At 34.8% G+C, this 14,225-nt stretch overlaps 2 protein-coding genes across 4 annotated transcripts in view; one reads left to right on the top strand and one right to left on the bottom strand.

The window, feature by feature from the left end:
* Positions 1–901: 901 nt before the first annotated feature.
* On the top strand, positions 902–5,225 carry LOC128997164 (uncharacterized). The gene is made up of 4 exons (XM_054422752.1): positions 902–963; positions 1,800–1,952; positions 2,337–2,504; positions 4,526–5,225. The coding sequence occupies exons 2-4, from the start codon at positions 1,899–1,901 to the stop codon at positions 4,694–4,696; spliced, it is 393 nt and encodes a 130-aa protein (XP_054278727.1). The 5' UTR covers positions 902–963; positions 1,800–1,898; the 3' UTR covers positions 4,697–5,225.
* Positions 5,226–6,008: 783 nt separating this feature from the next.
* Positions 6,009–14,225, bottom strand: part of LOC128996392 (dnaJ homolog subfamily C member 13-like) — a 69,424-nt gene continuing 61,207 nt past the window's right edge. Inside the window, exons 36-42 of one of the 3 annotated variants that reach the window (XM_054421697.1) lie at positions 13,862–14,144; positions 12,942–13,161; positions 11,759–11,938; positions 11,067–11,207; positions 10,281–10,421; positions 9,431–9,530; positions 6,009–6,140 (exon numbers count right to left, since the gene is read on the bottom strand). In XM_054421697.1, coding sequence (XP_054277672.1) covers positions 6,052–6,140; positions 9,431–9,530; positions 10,281–10,421; positions 11,067–11,207; positions 11,759–11,938; positions 12,942–13,161; positions 13,862–14,144 — 1,154 coding nt within the window. In that variant the 3' untranslated portion in view covers positions 6,009–6,051. Of the gene's footprint in view, positions 6,141–8,403; positions 8,475–9,430; positions 9,531–10,280; positions 10,422–11,066; positions 11,208–11,758; positions 11,939–12,941; positions 13,162–13,861; positions 14,145–14,225 lie in introns of those variants that run through there. The other 2 variants (XM_054421699.1, XM_054421700.1) reach the window with 2 other exon arrangements.

The raw sequence follows: 14,225 nt of genomic DNA on the forward strand, positions 1-14,225 counted from the left end.
GGCTTGCGGTTTCCATGTGATATGTGCTAGGAGCTGGAGGGATAATTTTAATGGAGGGACAATTGCGCCTCTGAGTCCTCTTCTTTTATAAAAAAAAGCTCAACGTAAAACACCGCTTCGATAAAAGTACTAATAATTTTTCAAATTCCACATCGAGGATTGTGGCAAAGGTTTAAAGCGGTGATGGAAAGTATTAAATTTCAGGGCCAAGAATTTAGAATTTTCGGCATCACAAACATTATTTAAAATTTGGTGACCTTATAAAAATAACACGTGCTGGTCTGGAAAGTAAATTTACATATACACTTGAACAGATGGTGATTTGGCCTCTGTGGACACCAAAACAAAAAAGTAAATCGATCCTGGGCTGGGCCCAGGTCTTACCATGATACCTCTGTTGGTAATATTATAGCTTTATTTACTTACAAGGAAAATTCGCTAAAAACCAGTAACTCATGCTGTGCAATTTGTACTGATATTTGTGATAGATTGATTAATTTGAGGATGGTTTGTGTACTAAGTGTTTTTATAACTAAATGTTTCAATATAAATTACAATAGGCTATATCTTTTCAATTTGGCTCTTCAAATGTGTTTATTATTGTGAAATAAGGAAAAGTAGAACATCACTAGGTGGTATAACAGAAAACAGTCCAGCGAACATCACCAGTAACATTTTTATACTTTGTTTTACAATATATTACGCACAGGTCAAAGTGATAGGGATCTCTCATTGTTTATTTTGAATAACAAGCAAAACCTGTCTAATGAATTCAAACAGATATTATCTACATACCGATAGTTATCTTTTATCTTTACATGTTTCCATGCGCCCAATGCCATTTTGGAGGAAGGACTCTTTAATAAATAGCAGTATCTAACTGTTCTATTTTGAGCAATCATGATTTTCATAGTGGTTTTTTGCAGCATTATAAACCTAAATTTGGCAGCTCTTATTTTAATTGTAAGTAGTGTCTGAAGTACGATCACAAAATGTATGATTTGTTCCCAAATTAAAAAGAGACTAACAACATTTAGGCACATTTTTTATGAGCTGATAAGATTGAAAACATTTTCCTACTTTTTCAATTTACTGATGATGTTTATCCAAGCTTAAAATAAATTAGGTATTTTTTACCTAATCTTTGCATTATGGAGTTCCTGCAACCTCTAAGATTTATACTTAAATTTAAGAATGAGAGTATTTTTTCAACCATTAACACTATATATTGTCAGGTAAATGTAATTTAAATAGTCACTTTGAACATTAACATCCAAGTCAAAAATCCTTAAACATTTTTCATGTACCAAAGTATCTGCAAACAAACTATTTTATTTTTGAATGAACTGACTTAGTAGCCGAGTGGTTTTAGTGCTGAGTGGTTTTAGTGCTGAGTGGTTTTGACTGCTTTCTAAAGTTTAAAAACTTAACTTATACCTGGCTATCGTTGAGGATACAGTGCTCACCTAACGAACAGGTTGCCAGTCCCATCCTGAGAAAAGACTTTTTGATGGTTTGAAACTGAGCCCAGCTGGTCCTTGAGCATTGGGTTGGTAAATATTCATATGTAGGATTTGTGGTCAGTGTCATAAAAAGCCATGGTGGTTTTCATTGTCTACGCTGTTGACAATTTATAGTCGATTGCCTTTACTATGAAGAGGTATTCTCAGTAGCTTGTTTTGAAAGTACAATTATAACAATTCAGGGTCTGAACAGCAAGAAAGGCAGCTATGTCGATTATAGATGAAAAATCTAGCGGTTTTCATCAGAATTTCACAAATTTCGATTTGTAATTGCAGGGAACAAAGGAAGTTCATGTTGAAAAGCTGTTTCAATGTCCGGGAGTAAACACCTCCATCGTTCTGAACAATGCGCTTCTGAACTATCAAAAAACGGTGATGAACGTGAACGCACAGTTTACATTGAAGCGACCTGTTGGTGGCAAAATTGATGTGAGTATGAACTGTTAAAGGTGTTTGTAAGACAGATGTAATGCAAGTCTCGATTATCAAATCCTCCCCGCAGATGATTGAGCCTGTAAAAGTTGCAGGCTATTTCCAAATTCCATTTTTTATGACTATACACTATAGCAACAGTGGAGTCGGAGTAAACACAAGAAAAGAGTGTATATCTTACATTAAAAAAACTGCAGTAGTTAAGGATTGATAAACCCCTTTTTTTACGTATCGTCAATGTGCAAACAAATCAACAATCCCCAAATTCCCAGTTATTGAACTTCTGCTATCCCTTGCGGTCCGTCATGACATTACCATAAATTTTTGTCAGTAATTACATGCAGCAGAATGTTCTCAGAATGAATATTTATTCCTTCACAGATGATACTGGAGTTGACCAAATGCCAGATAAAAGGAGAAGACACATGTGAATTCAACTCTCGACACAGAGTGATACTCGACTGTAAACAGCTGCACGATAAGAACAAGATGTGGACCGAGTTTGTGGAGCACATCCAGGGATTGTCCGACAAATGTCCAGTCGCCGTGGTAATCAAATCAAATCAAATATTCTTTATTTATTTCATGCACATAGGTACATATAAATAGTGTCAAAAAATTATATTAAAAATACATCAGTGTTTGAACCTTAACTATTTTAACACAATTTGTCCTGAAATATACTTTTTATTTCTTTTGTGAACAAAGGTGGAAAAACTCATCCAATGAATATATTGGTTTGTTTACTATGTACTCTTTGAGTTTCTTCTTAAATTTTTCAATATTCTTTTCAGACTTTATATTTTTTGGTAAATGCATAAAGAATTTCTTTCCCGAATATGTTGGTTTTTTCTCGTAAAATTTTAATCTGTGATGATTTGGGATAATTTCATTTTTATGCCTTGTATTGTACTTGTGGCATATGGAAGATTTAGAACTTACTGCCTCATTTTTAGAAATTAGTATGCAGTCATAGATGTATTGTCCATAAACTGTGGGAATTTTAAGATTAACAAAGTGTTCCTCTTTTGCTGATTGATCATAATTTAGTTTAAGAATGATTTTTATGGCTCTTTTTTGTTCTTTCAAAATACTGTCTAAATTTATTTTCCCTGTTGCTCCAAAAAGACACAATCCGAAACTTATGTGTGAGTGAATGTATGAAAAATAGATATGGCAACAATGAGTTATTTAATAATGCGAATTAGTAAAATGTTTAAAACATGTTAAGCTTGCTGATCTGTGGGCACTCAGAATTATTGAATAGATACTTTTAGGAAGAGGCGTTCTAGTTTTGATTTAAGAGTCCTTGGAGGCTAGTGGCTATCTTGGATGATTTCAAACCGCTGCTAAAGAGTTATTTATCATCCAAAAATGTTTAACCAAAGTGATTATGATTTAAATAACCTATCTAGGACACTGTTGGGTTAAAACTTTATAGTTTTTAATTCTTTTCCAAGGGAGTCCATGGATGCTAACTGTCATCTTGGATTTGCCCGCCATAAGAGCAATGTAAATTTTGTTAATTTAAAACAGCCGCTTAAGAGTTATTTACCATTTCAAAATATTTTTTTAAACACCTAAGTTATTAGTTTAAATATCAAGCACTATGGGATGCGAAATTTTCTTCGTAGTTTTTAGTTGATATACGAGTTATAACATTTAGTATTCCAAAGAAATATATAATATTCGTCTTCTTGTACCTGAAACAGTACTAATGGTAAGAATGCTGCCAGCAGTACTATTTCCTGAAAAAAGTAACAGAAAGGAATAGGTAATAAAGTTTTACAAACATAATTAACAAATTATCGTAGACTAAAGTAAGCAACTCCCGTAGTTCGTCTTACGACACTCGTAGAAAATAATTTGTTTACCAAAGTTCTAATTCAGAGCATGGGGAAAGAATCTGCTGATTTATCCTTGCTATAAATTTACTTTCCCTTGCTCTCAATCAGTTTGCCATTTCCCCACTATACACGCGCACTAATGTTCATTTTCCATTATTTTTTTACAATTTAAATCAGCTGTTTACTAGTATTTTACAATATAAATGTAAACAGGAATATACATAAGCTAGTTTTGCTATTTTTATCATAGTGCGTGTTTACTGCAAAATAAACATAACCTTGAACTTGTTATTTTACTTTTGTCAGGAAAGAGTTTTATAACCCATTTGCTTTATTTGTATTAAAAACTTCTTTTAACCTTAAATTTATTTAGATATGTTATTCTGTAGGCTACATATTTTTTTGCCGTGATGAAAAGTATCATTCATAATACTTGTGTAGATTTTCTGGCGCTTGCTACAATTATTCCCGTCCTCGGCATCCCATATGTGAAACTCACTCTTACAGGCTGGGCTTCCTCTTGCTCGTGAAATTATGTGTTCCTGTGTTCGGCTTTGCCTTACACATGAAACATCAGAGCACACTCCAGGAAAATTGACTTTCTTTTAGAAAAGTCCTCTTAAAAGGCAGAAGTTTCAATTTTTAAAACACTTATCAATATTTTGATACTTTCAAAATTTTCATATCTTATTTCTTATTAAAAATACTCCAAACTGTCCCTAGGGTACTTATAACATGACTGACGCTCCGTTTTCACTCAAAAACATGGAGCGGCTGCCACTGCAGACAGGCTACTGGAAAATCTCATCCAACGGCTACCAACGGAAACAGCTGATTTTCTGTGTAGAAGCCGAGGTCGACATTCAGATGCAACGCAAGCGGAAACTAGGATGAACATTTTAAGGCACCAAAATTATCAAATCATTTACTATAAATTATTTATTATACACATACCTTGTTATGTACAGTTACAATCATAAATGCAACACCCACTGGCTACCTAGTCAGTCAATGCAAGGTGGGCTCGACCTTAGTAAACTGTCTTTTCTCAATACTATAAAGAATATAAAACATAACAATAAACACAGCTGAAGAGGCACTCGATACTATGTACATAAGTTTGACAATAAATAATTTGTTATATACAATCAGATATGCTTTTCATAATAAAATAAAGCTTTCCTAAGTTTGGTGGGGAAAATAATGTTCGATATTTAGCGATTGCAAAACCATCCAAAGTTAGAGAACATTGAAATTATAAATTTTGCAAACACTTACCACACAGAGAACTAGTTATTGCTCACATTTAATAGAAAGACTGAAAAAGGCGACATAAATGGCAATAAAACTGTTTTGAGCAACTACTAAACAATTTGTAATCTAGGTAAGACCTAAGTTAATACATTAGTAGAAATAATATTTATTGACGATAAAAAAATAATTACAAACTGTATAAACAGTTCTGCATTAAACATTTTTAATTTCTAATATTAAAAATTACTGACTTCATAAAAATAACGTTTAGGCCTACCTAATTTTATTCAGTTGTTTAAATACATTATTTACATAGAAATATATAATGTTCAAAATATAACGATATAATAAAATGTAACAAAACAGAATATAGATAATCATATATAAAACAACAAAATATGATCCAAAAAGTAGAAATTATAGTAAGTTTATGGTTATTTAGTAAACTAATTATCAGGCCAAAATATAAAATATGCCAAAATAAACCCCATTTAATATTATATATGGAATATTAGTGAAACAAAAGAAAATAATAGCACTGAAAAAACGAGGAATTTGAGTAATAAATGAGCCATAGAGATTATCAACAGAGAAAAACCACATACAATATGTCCCACTGCTTTTGAACAGTAAACATTTTTGTAACCTAATATTTAACTATCTGTGTGACTAGTCACACACGATTATCGACTCTTCTTAAGAGGATAAATAATAATATAAAGCAAAATTATATACTAAGCGACATCAAAACTAGACTTAACCTAGGTGACTTTACATGGTGATCACAGGCTTGAAGTGGGTATATGAGTAACAAAACATATCACATTGGTGACTCGTCCCTCAGCTGTTGTCAGGGTCGAGGGGAGGGGGAGAGGTGGGTAGAGGCTGGGAACTACCCTGTGTCAAGTATCCAGCAGTCATCGGCACCCCTGTGGCATATACAACAGTGAGTGGGTATATCAGTAACAAAACATATCACATTGGTGACTCGTCCCTCAGCTGTTGTCAGGGTCGAGGGGAGGGGGAGAGGTGGGTAGAGGCTGGGAACTACCCTGTGTCAAGTATCCAGCAGTCATCGGCACCCCTGTGGCATATACAACAGTGAGTGGGTATATGAGTAACAAAACATATCACATTGGTGACTCGTCCCTCAGCTGTTGTCAGGGTCGAGGGGAGGGGGGGAGGTGGGTAGTGGCTGGGAACTACCCTGTGTCAAGTATCCAGCAGTCATCGGCACCCATGTGGCATATACGAGGGTGAGTATGGGAAATAAAAAAAAACTAACGAATCACAACCTACTGCAGGTTAGAGTATTAGCACATGGTATATTTGTTTAATTTACCGGATGAAGTTGTTAACCATCGAACTAATTGAAGAACTTAAATACATAATCAAACTAAATAAGAGTTTAATTGTGTTTCTGTCAAATATGTGGCAGTGAATATGAATGCTTAATGTTTCTGGCCGGTCGGTTATTGTTGCTAAACATATATATTTACCACACATTAGTAGCTCTTGAATCCCCACTCCATTACAAAGCATGAATAAAGCAACTAGAAATGTGAGAGCATAAACTATCTTAAATTCAAAAATTATACTATATCTGGATTTTAGAATTTTAAAAATAATTTAAGACTAAACTGATATCATGTGTCATTTAATTATCCCTAGTTGTATTCATTGTGTGAAGGCGATTTACATAATTTTAAAGTAAAATACTCTGACATAACAATCGTTGGCGGGAGCCAAATATGATTTAGTTTAGCATCATAACAAACACGGTGAAAACGAAAACAGTACGATAGCCTACAGTAGAACCTTGATTATCCAGAGCAGGCTTAAGATTTTGTTAAAGTTTTTAACACAAAAATTTAGCTCATAATTCATTGAAATACATTTTATCTTATCTCTATAGGTAACTGACAGATGATCACTAGGTATATCTCACAAAACATACGACCTAGAACTATCAAACTTGCCATAGGTGGTCCCTGTATGGCGTAGATGTGCAATAAGACGTGGTTATACAAAATACAAAATTTTAGGGTCTGACTTAAGGGAGGTACAAATGAGGCAACGATGACATCATAGTTTAGTTCAAAATTCCCCCGTTAACAGCGTTGTAGTAGAGAGCACAGCGCATAATTTTTAATTCACTATTAAGTTAGGCCTAGTTAATTATAAAATTATGAAAAATTATAAAATTAATCTTAAAATTTTTTAATTATTAAATTAAATTGTAATAACCTAACCAAACGTGCTGATAATGAAAAAATCAAATGAAGGTTTACTAGTCTAAAAATAGTTTTGTTCATAAAATAAAATTATAAATGACTAAAATAATTTTTAATTGTGAAATTAAACTGTCATAACGTAACCAAACCAACCAAACTTGCTAATATGAAAAAAATGTTGACAAAAAGTTAGTGTTGGCAGCGGGATTCGAACCCGGCACCCGGATTATCAGCCCGACATGCTATCCACTACACTACCGAGGCCGATGACTGAATTCCGTATCGTTGCGGTAATGGTGTTCCCTCTAGAGGAGATCTGACAGCTGACGTCATCGAAGGCTCTTCTGTACCTCCCTTGAGTAAACACAAAAATTTTAAGGGGGTTTAGGGGGGGGGGGGGCGGAGGAAGCTATTTCTGGTGAAATTCAACTAAGCCTTTATATTTTGGTCTGTATAAGCTGAACCGAAGCTTGGAGTCATTAGTGCAGAATCAAATTATCTAAACTTTTGGAATTATTGTTCTTTTTTATCTCAAAGTGTGAAAATTGACTTTTCCTAACGTTTGCCCCTCAAAACAAGGCAGTTCCCACACGATTACAAAACTTTATATTTCAATAAAAAACACTCTATTTTATACAATAAAAATACATAAACTGATAAAAAGTGTATAAAACATATTGAAGAAGTGTTTAAAGTAAACAACATTATCCAGAATAATCAAAGGTCTACTGTATTTGACAGCAGCGAACTATGTAGGTTAAATTCACATGAACGTTTTAATTATGAATAAGATTACAACACCTAGGCCTACATGGGATTTGAAGAAGAACAAGAGGAACGTGATTTAATCTTTGCAGTGAATTAGTTATAGCAAAAAGTACAGTTTTTTTTTTACATCCATCAAATTTATAAAGTAACTTCTTAAATTTTAGAACCAGTCTTCTTATCATCTAGAGACTTTCCCTGTTTAGCTACCTTTCACATAAATGTTAATATTCCCAAATTATCCAAACGAGTTGTGAGAATAAAAACAATCAAACGCAAATGCAATCCCTTAACAAGCATCCCCACGCAAAAAGAAAACCAAAAATTTAAAAGTTGCTTACAATAACAGTGACTTTTCTCATTGAATCATCAGTTTCTAACCTGGTTTCTCTCTGGCTATTATTTTGTGATATTCTTGTCTGAAATAATTAGCTGTGAATTATTAAAATTTACTTCCTAATTAGTAGAAATAACTATAAAATTGAATAAAAGGTTTTTAAATGGTTGAAGGCTTAACTTCAATTTCTCGAAACGATTCAAAGTTCTAACTCAAAATAGTGAAGAAAATTTGAAAAGTGTTTTGAATACAGTAGAGTCTAGATTGTCTGATCTTTAGATGGTCAACCTTCCAAAATATAAATAAACAACAGTACAATTTGGTGTGATATTACTGTGCACTATAGTAGTTGCGTTACGAAAATCCCTTCTCTGCCCTGACTGTACGTGGGAGATACAAGCTAGGCTTTATACTCCTGCACTTGACTGTACTTTCCCTTTGTTTCGCAGACTGCATATCACCATAGATTCAAAATACCACACTGTCAGATAATCATACATTAATATTTCTCTGCTATCTCTCATTTCTTAGTCTTATGAACAGAGCTCCAAGATGATGGGTAAGAGGACCATTAGGATTCGTATATTTTACTGCTTTGGTAGTGTTTTACTTGTTTATTTTTTAATTTGTTATGTTGGCTCCTGAAAAAATATTTGAGTTCAATATGTTCCAATTAACTAGGGACAGATATGTCCAGAAACTATTGGGAAAAATATGTTCTTCATCCTTGAGATACTAATACATTGATTGAGGGTTTTCAGGGACGGGATTTGTTCAAATCGACAGCAATTTTTCCGCATCACAATATATATATAGGTTATATATTTAAAATCCATCCTGACCTGAACTGAAAATTAAATCCCGTCCATCCTTACACTTGACAGATGCCTCGGCTATTTTAACGAATAATCAAGACTCTACTGTTGTTGGCAAATTGTACTATAATTACTAGGGCTCTACTTTCCTTGAGTGGCAGAAAGTTTCAAAATGCTACTGAAGCATAAAAGAGACAACAAGATTAATCATAATTAGGTTTACCTGTCAGGTAATTTTGCGTGGGAGTGTTGGTAATGAAAAGGTCATGGTTTTGTTGACTGTACGAAGCCCAAACTTTGGAATTGTTGAGAACAGCGTTGACCTGAAACAGAATTGGAAATTGTTAGAATTCATAGCCACTTGTCTAAAAAAAACATTCTTTGCAATTTTTAACTTCTGAACAAAGAGGTCATACATTTATCAAATTAAAATGACTTTGATGACATTGCATTATGGAAGAAGGAGCTAGCTCACCTAAGAAAAGTCTTAGGCACCTTTGGGAAACAAGTTTTTTTTTTAACTTCTCAACTACTTCAAGAAGCTCTTTCCCTAAAAAAGCTTGTAATTTGGATTTGTGTGTGTTTCCCTATCGGATGTAATTTGTAAACCTTTTGTGTACACCATAGCTTGAAACTCTTTTCTTAAGTAACATAGTTGTGTAATCGTTCCTTCTGGCTTTACATACTCCTAAGTCATTGTTTTTTTTTTACATTTATAACATTAGAATTTTAAATATCACCAATAATCTGTCTATGAAAATAAAATTAATTGACTTCATTAGCTAGTTGAAAAATTACATCTGTAGGTAAGAAATAATCATACTATGGTTCGGCCGCTTAGAAAACGACCTCCTGCAGCATTAGTTTAGCATTAGCGCGCAGGTCGTTTTCTAAGCGGCCGAACTATAGCATTTAACAGCCAAACCAGATGTACAAGAGCTTAGTTTCTACAAATTTGAACTGCTTGTAGGAGCAGCAAACAGCTGGTACTTAAGTTGTAAATTACTTGAGGTTAAAACTAGGTAGATAGTCAAGTTGTACCAACTGTAGTTGTATTGTAACTGCCAGCTTACCTGACTGCCATACAGAACACTCTGGCTCATAGACTTTAGTGCCTTCACTACGAGTGCCTTGCTGCGCGATGCGTTTTCAGTCCTGTCCAGTCTACCGTCCAGCAACGTTAGTAGGTATGGCACCAAGTCAACATCTAGTGCCTACAAAACATTGCATTAATTAGTTAATCAAGAATACTTTACAACACTTGTAAACCTGTAGACTTGTTTCTTTTCAGACATTACATTAGAAACTCACACAAACTCAACCTTTTATCCAAACACTCAATAAATATAATGTTTATTTAATATTTATGGAAAAAATTAATCTTTTCTTTCCACTTTTGAAAACACCAAAGTAAAGGGATTTTAATTATCAATTAATGGGGTATGTTGCTAGTAGGGATCTGCGAGGCACCGGGCTTGGCAGAGGGATCAGTTTGGACTAGAAATATTTTTTGGGCCAAATTCGGTTCAGTCGAACTGATTATTATAACATTGGCAAGTTTGGTGGAAATTTCTCAACCATTATTGCGTGATGTCAGAAAGTTTGCATTGAAGTCAATCCCAAAGAGCTTCGCTTTGCTCTGCTCTATTAGATCAGAATCAGATGTCTTCTAGTTTAGTACACATTAATACACGCATACATACACACATATTAAAAACTCCCTTTTAATTTGTGCAGTAAATTTTGACAAAACAGTTCTTTATCCACAAACCAACAAATAGGGGAGAGGGTAAGAAAATTTGTGGTTTTACTGAAAGTTTCAAATAGTTGACTGGATATCGATCTATACATAAACCTACCTGTTTCACCAGTGTGTCCTTATTGGCTAGGAAGAGTCGTGCCATCGTGTCACATCCCAACACAACCAGTTCGGAATATTCCTTCATCGTGGACTGCATGGGCTTCAGTATCTCTGTCTGACCCATGCTGCCGATACACACCTGCGGAAAAACATATTTAGTGGATACTAATGTTACCGTGGGACATGAAAACATAGAGTGCATATCTGTGTGTTTATGAAAGTGAAGTTTTAATAGCCATAGGTAAAAAAAACAAGGATTTAAAGAAGAAAAGAATTACTACAATGTGATATCCCAGCAGCATTTTTATTCTTAACTAATCTAAACACCCTTGATAATTTCCAATCTTCAAAGTGTACCTGAAAATTGCCACAACTTCGTTTGGTTTAATGAATGTTAATTGTGTTAGGCACTCAAAATTGGGTATCTTCAATCGCTTCCTGGGATTGTGATACTATCGCAAAAGAACCTTGATTTGGCTCGAATTTCTGACAAAGTAGTTGATCAATCAAGCATTTTAGGCTGAACTTGAATGGGCTCCAAAATCAAGCTGCTCACACTTTCTAACATAAACTTAACTATCATGCCCTCGGTGAGTAATTGTTAAAGCTGCAGACAAAGTATATTTTAATCTATACTTAAATGTTCAGTTTTTTATGTTTGTTCTATATTATTAGAACAATTAAACTCACATCACTGATTGACAACTGGTGCAATATCCTCAGCAGAACATGAGATGTTCTGGAAGATCCGCCCGGCAACAAGCTACAGATCCTGGGGATGTAGCCTAGGGATGGCACCTGGTCAGCCAACATGGGGTGACACTGTAGCAGGTTGATGAGCGATGTGATCACCAACTCCAACAGGTCAAACTGTCACATCACAAATGATCAGATTGAGGATTGCACCTGTGTTCTCTTGCTTATTTATTTACATGATTGGTCGGTTTTAAAATAACCAAAACCAAGAAATATTTTTGATTTAGTTTTGGTCAATCAATTGGTTGTTGCAAAGGGTTTTTTTGGCTGGGATCACTTGACACGATGGAAAAGTCTTTGCGATCATGGGGACATACAAGATTTTGCTGCGATGGTGGGAGAAAATGATGACAATCTGAACTCAGAAGAGGATGATGATAAAACAAAACTTGAACTGAAACCGAAATGATAATAATTGCAACTGGCACATAACTAGCCAACTGTTTTGGATGAAAAGAAATATGTCAACTTATGTACCTTCTGTACACTAATAATAATTTGAGAATCTATTTCTGTTTGGGACAGCAACAGTTCAATATGCCTATAAGAGTAAAATTACCATAGTACAAAAAAGAAGAAATTAGGATAGTAAAAACTCAATAAAACAGAACCATAGACTAAGCAACACCACAAGTAGACTCCTCATCCCATTGTAAATTTTGAAGCCTGTTTTTCGTGTCTAGTTCATGTACGTCCACACTGATTGCTGGGGTAGACAACATTTTGTTTATATTATTTTAGGGTTATTTTCATGATTTGTGATTTACTATTTGGTTATATAACTAGGAGACCAGTTATTGTTTATGGTTGAATAGTTTTATTTGGTTAAATTAGGTTTTAAATTACTGAAATAACAAGAAACAAATTGTAAACAAAACATAACCTCTACAGTTGAACGTACAGAACTAACAATAAAATTGGCTTCAGCTGTCCTATAAGGATGACAAATCTACTAGGGAGTATGATTTATCTATGACAAAACGCAGTCAGTTGCACTTAGCACAATCCTAATCATTAAATAATTCTCAATTATCAATTCAGCACTCCCATTTTATTTTGCAAAAAATACTGTGCTGTCTGTGTTAAAGTGCACATAAGATATTTTCAGTCGACCTACATCTGGATTTTCCTTGTTGATCTGCTTGATGGAAGTGTCCAACAGACTACTGAGAAAGTCTCGAGGTTTCCGCAGTGTCCAGCCGGGGTTGTTGTTGAACAGCCGCAGGTACACTCCACCCACCACCACATCTCTGCTGCTACCGTCGTCTGCACACAACACGCTAGTCTCCGGCAGTGTGAGGACAGCCGAGTGGTTGGTGCGCTGCGCTACGTAGTGTCTGATACAAAAGAACAGTTGAACGATAAACTCCGGACAGCGTATTCAAACTGATCGCATAGTTGTTTAATGGGTATATTTGAATCGACTGACTTTAGAATAATTTAGAAAACTGTACTGTGCTGTGACAGAAAATTTGATCTGATAACTGATAAAGCCAAAAGGAAACTGGTGAATCGGTAGCTTAGTCAGGAGTGCGACAGACCTTGAATATACAGCAGCAATGTCGAGGTTTAAATTTTAAAATCCGGCCACTACTTTTTATCAGTATAGATCAATTCTTGTACTATACCGTTTCACCCCTTGATTTCCTGGATAGGCCTCAGGCCTATGTGAACAGGCAAATTGTAAGGTTAAAAAAGAAAACTAAGTGTACAACAAACTTAAACATTTGTACTGAAAAGCTTCAACTGAGCATTGGAACATGACAGTGATTTTGATATTTTAAAATTTGTTAATTTAAAAAAATGTGACATTGTTTTACAACTAATCCAAACTATACTATCCCTTTAAACCTAGGTCTTTGTCATGTATGTTACATCCTGTAATATAGATTGTTAAAGTAAAGAAATAATATTTCATCACGCAAACGTTAAAGACCCTTCATTTGACAAACACAATGTAAAAAAAATTTAATCACAACAGAAATGGAATGGATACTAAAAGATCAATTCAGAACATACGTCTACATTATCTCTCACCTTCTAGCTAGATTACTAATAACGGCTGCCACCTTCTTCCGACACTCGTCGTCCCAAACCAGCTCAGGGTTCTCTTGGTTTGTGTCTAGCAGTCCGGGACACTGTGACGGACTGTCGCGCAGAGCGTCGCACATCGCGGGAGGTAGGAACTTGTCGAGAGCCAGTCGCACCCGAGGCCCGGACAGTTTATCAGCGCACAGTCGCCCCAGCAGGTCAGCACACTTCACTTGTGTTTCTGGCGATGAGGAAGTGAACAGAAGGTCTAGTAGGTAAATGTACCCTCCTGTGAGAAACAACATATTTTGATTTTAAAAAATACACACAATGATGTCAATGTCAAATCTGGAATCCACCCTATTTCAAG

This window comes from Macrosteles quadrilineatus, unplaced genomic scaffold (genome assembly GCF_028750875.1).
Source record: "Macrosteles quadrilineatus isolate MER2022 unplaced genomic scaffold, UCM_ALF_1.0 Scaffold_6__1_contigs__length_79288215, whole genome shotgun sequence".
Taxonomy (NCBI): Eukaryota; Metazoa; Arthropoda; class Insecta; order Hemiptera; family Cicadellidae; genus Macrosteles; species Macrosteles quadrilineatus.

Excerpts from the sequence above, each read along its gene's own strand:
- LOC128997164 (XM_054422752.1), top strand. The coding sequence starts at position 1,899 with ATGAACGTGAACGCACAGTTTACATTGAAGCGACCTGTTGGTGGCAAA. Across the intron at positions 1,953-2,336 it reads CTGTTGGTGGCAAAATTGAT|ATGATACTGGAGTTGACCAA; the intron begins GTGAGTATGAAC and ends ATTCCTTCACAG. Across the intron at positions 2,505-4,525 it reads ACAAATGTCCAGTCGCCGTG|GGTACTTATAACATGACTGA; the intron begins GTAATCAAATCA and ends AACTGTCCCTAG.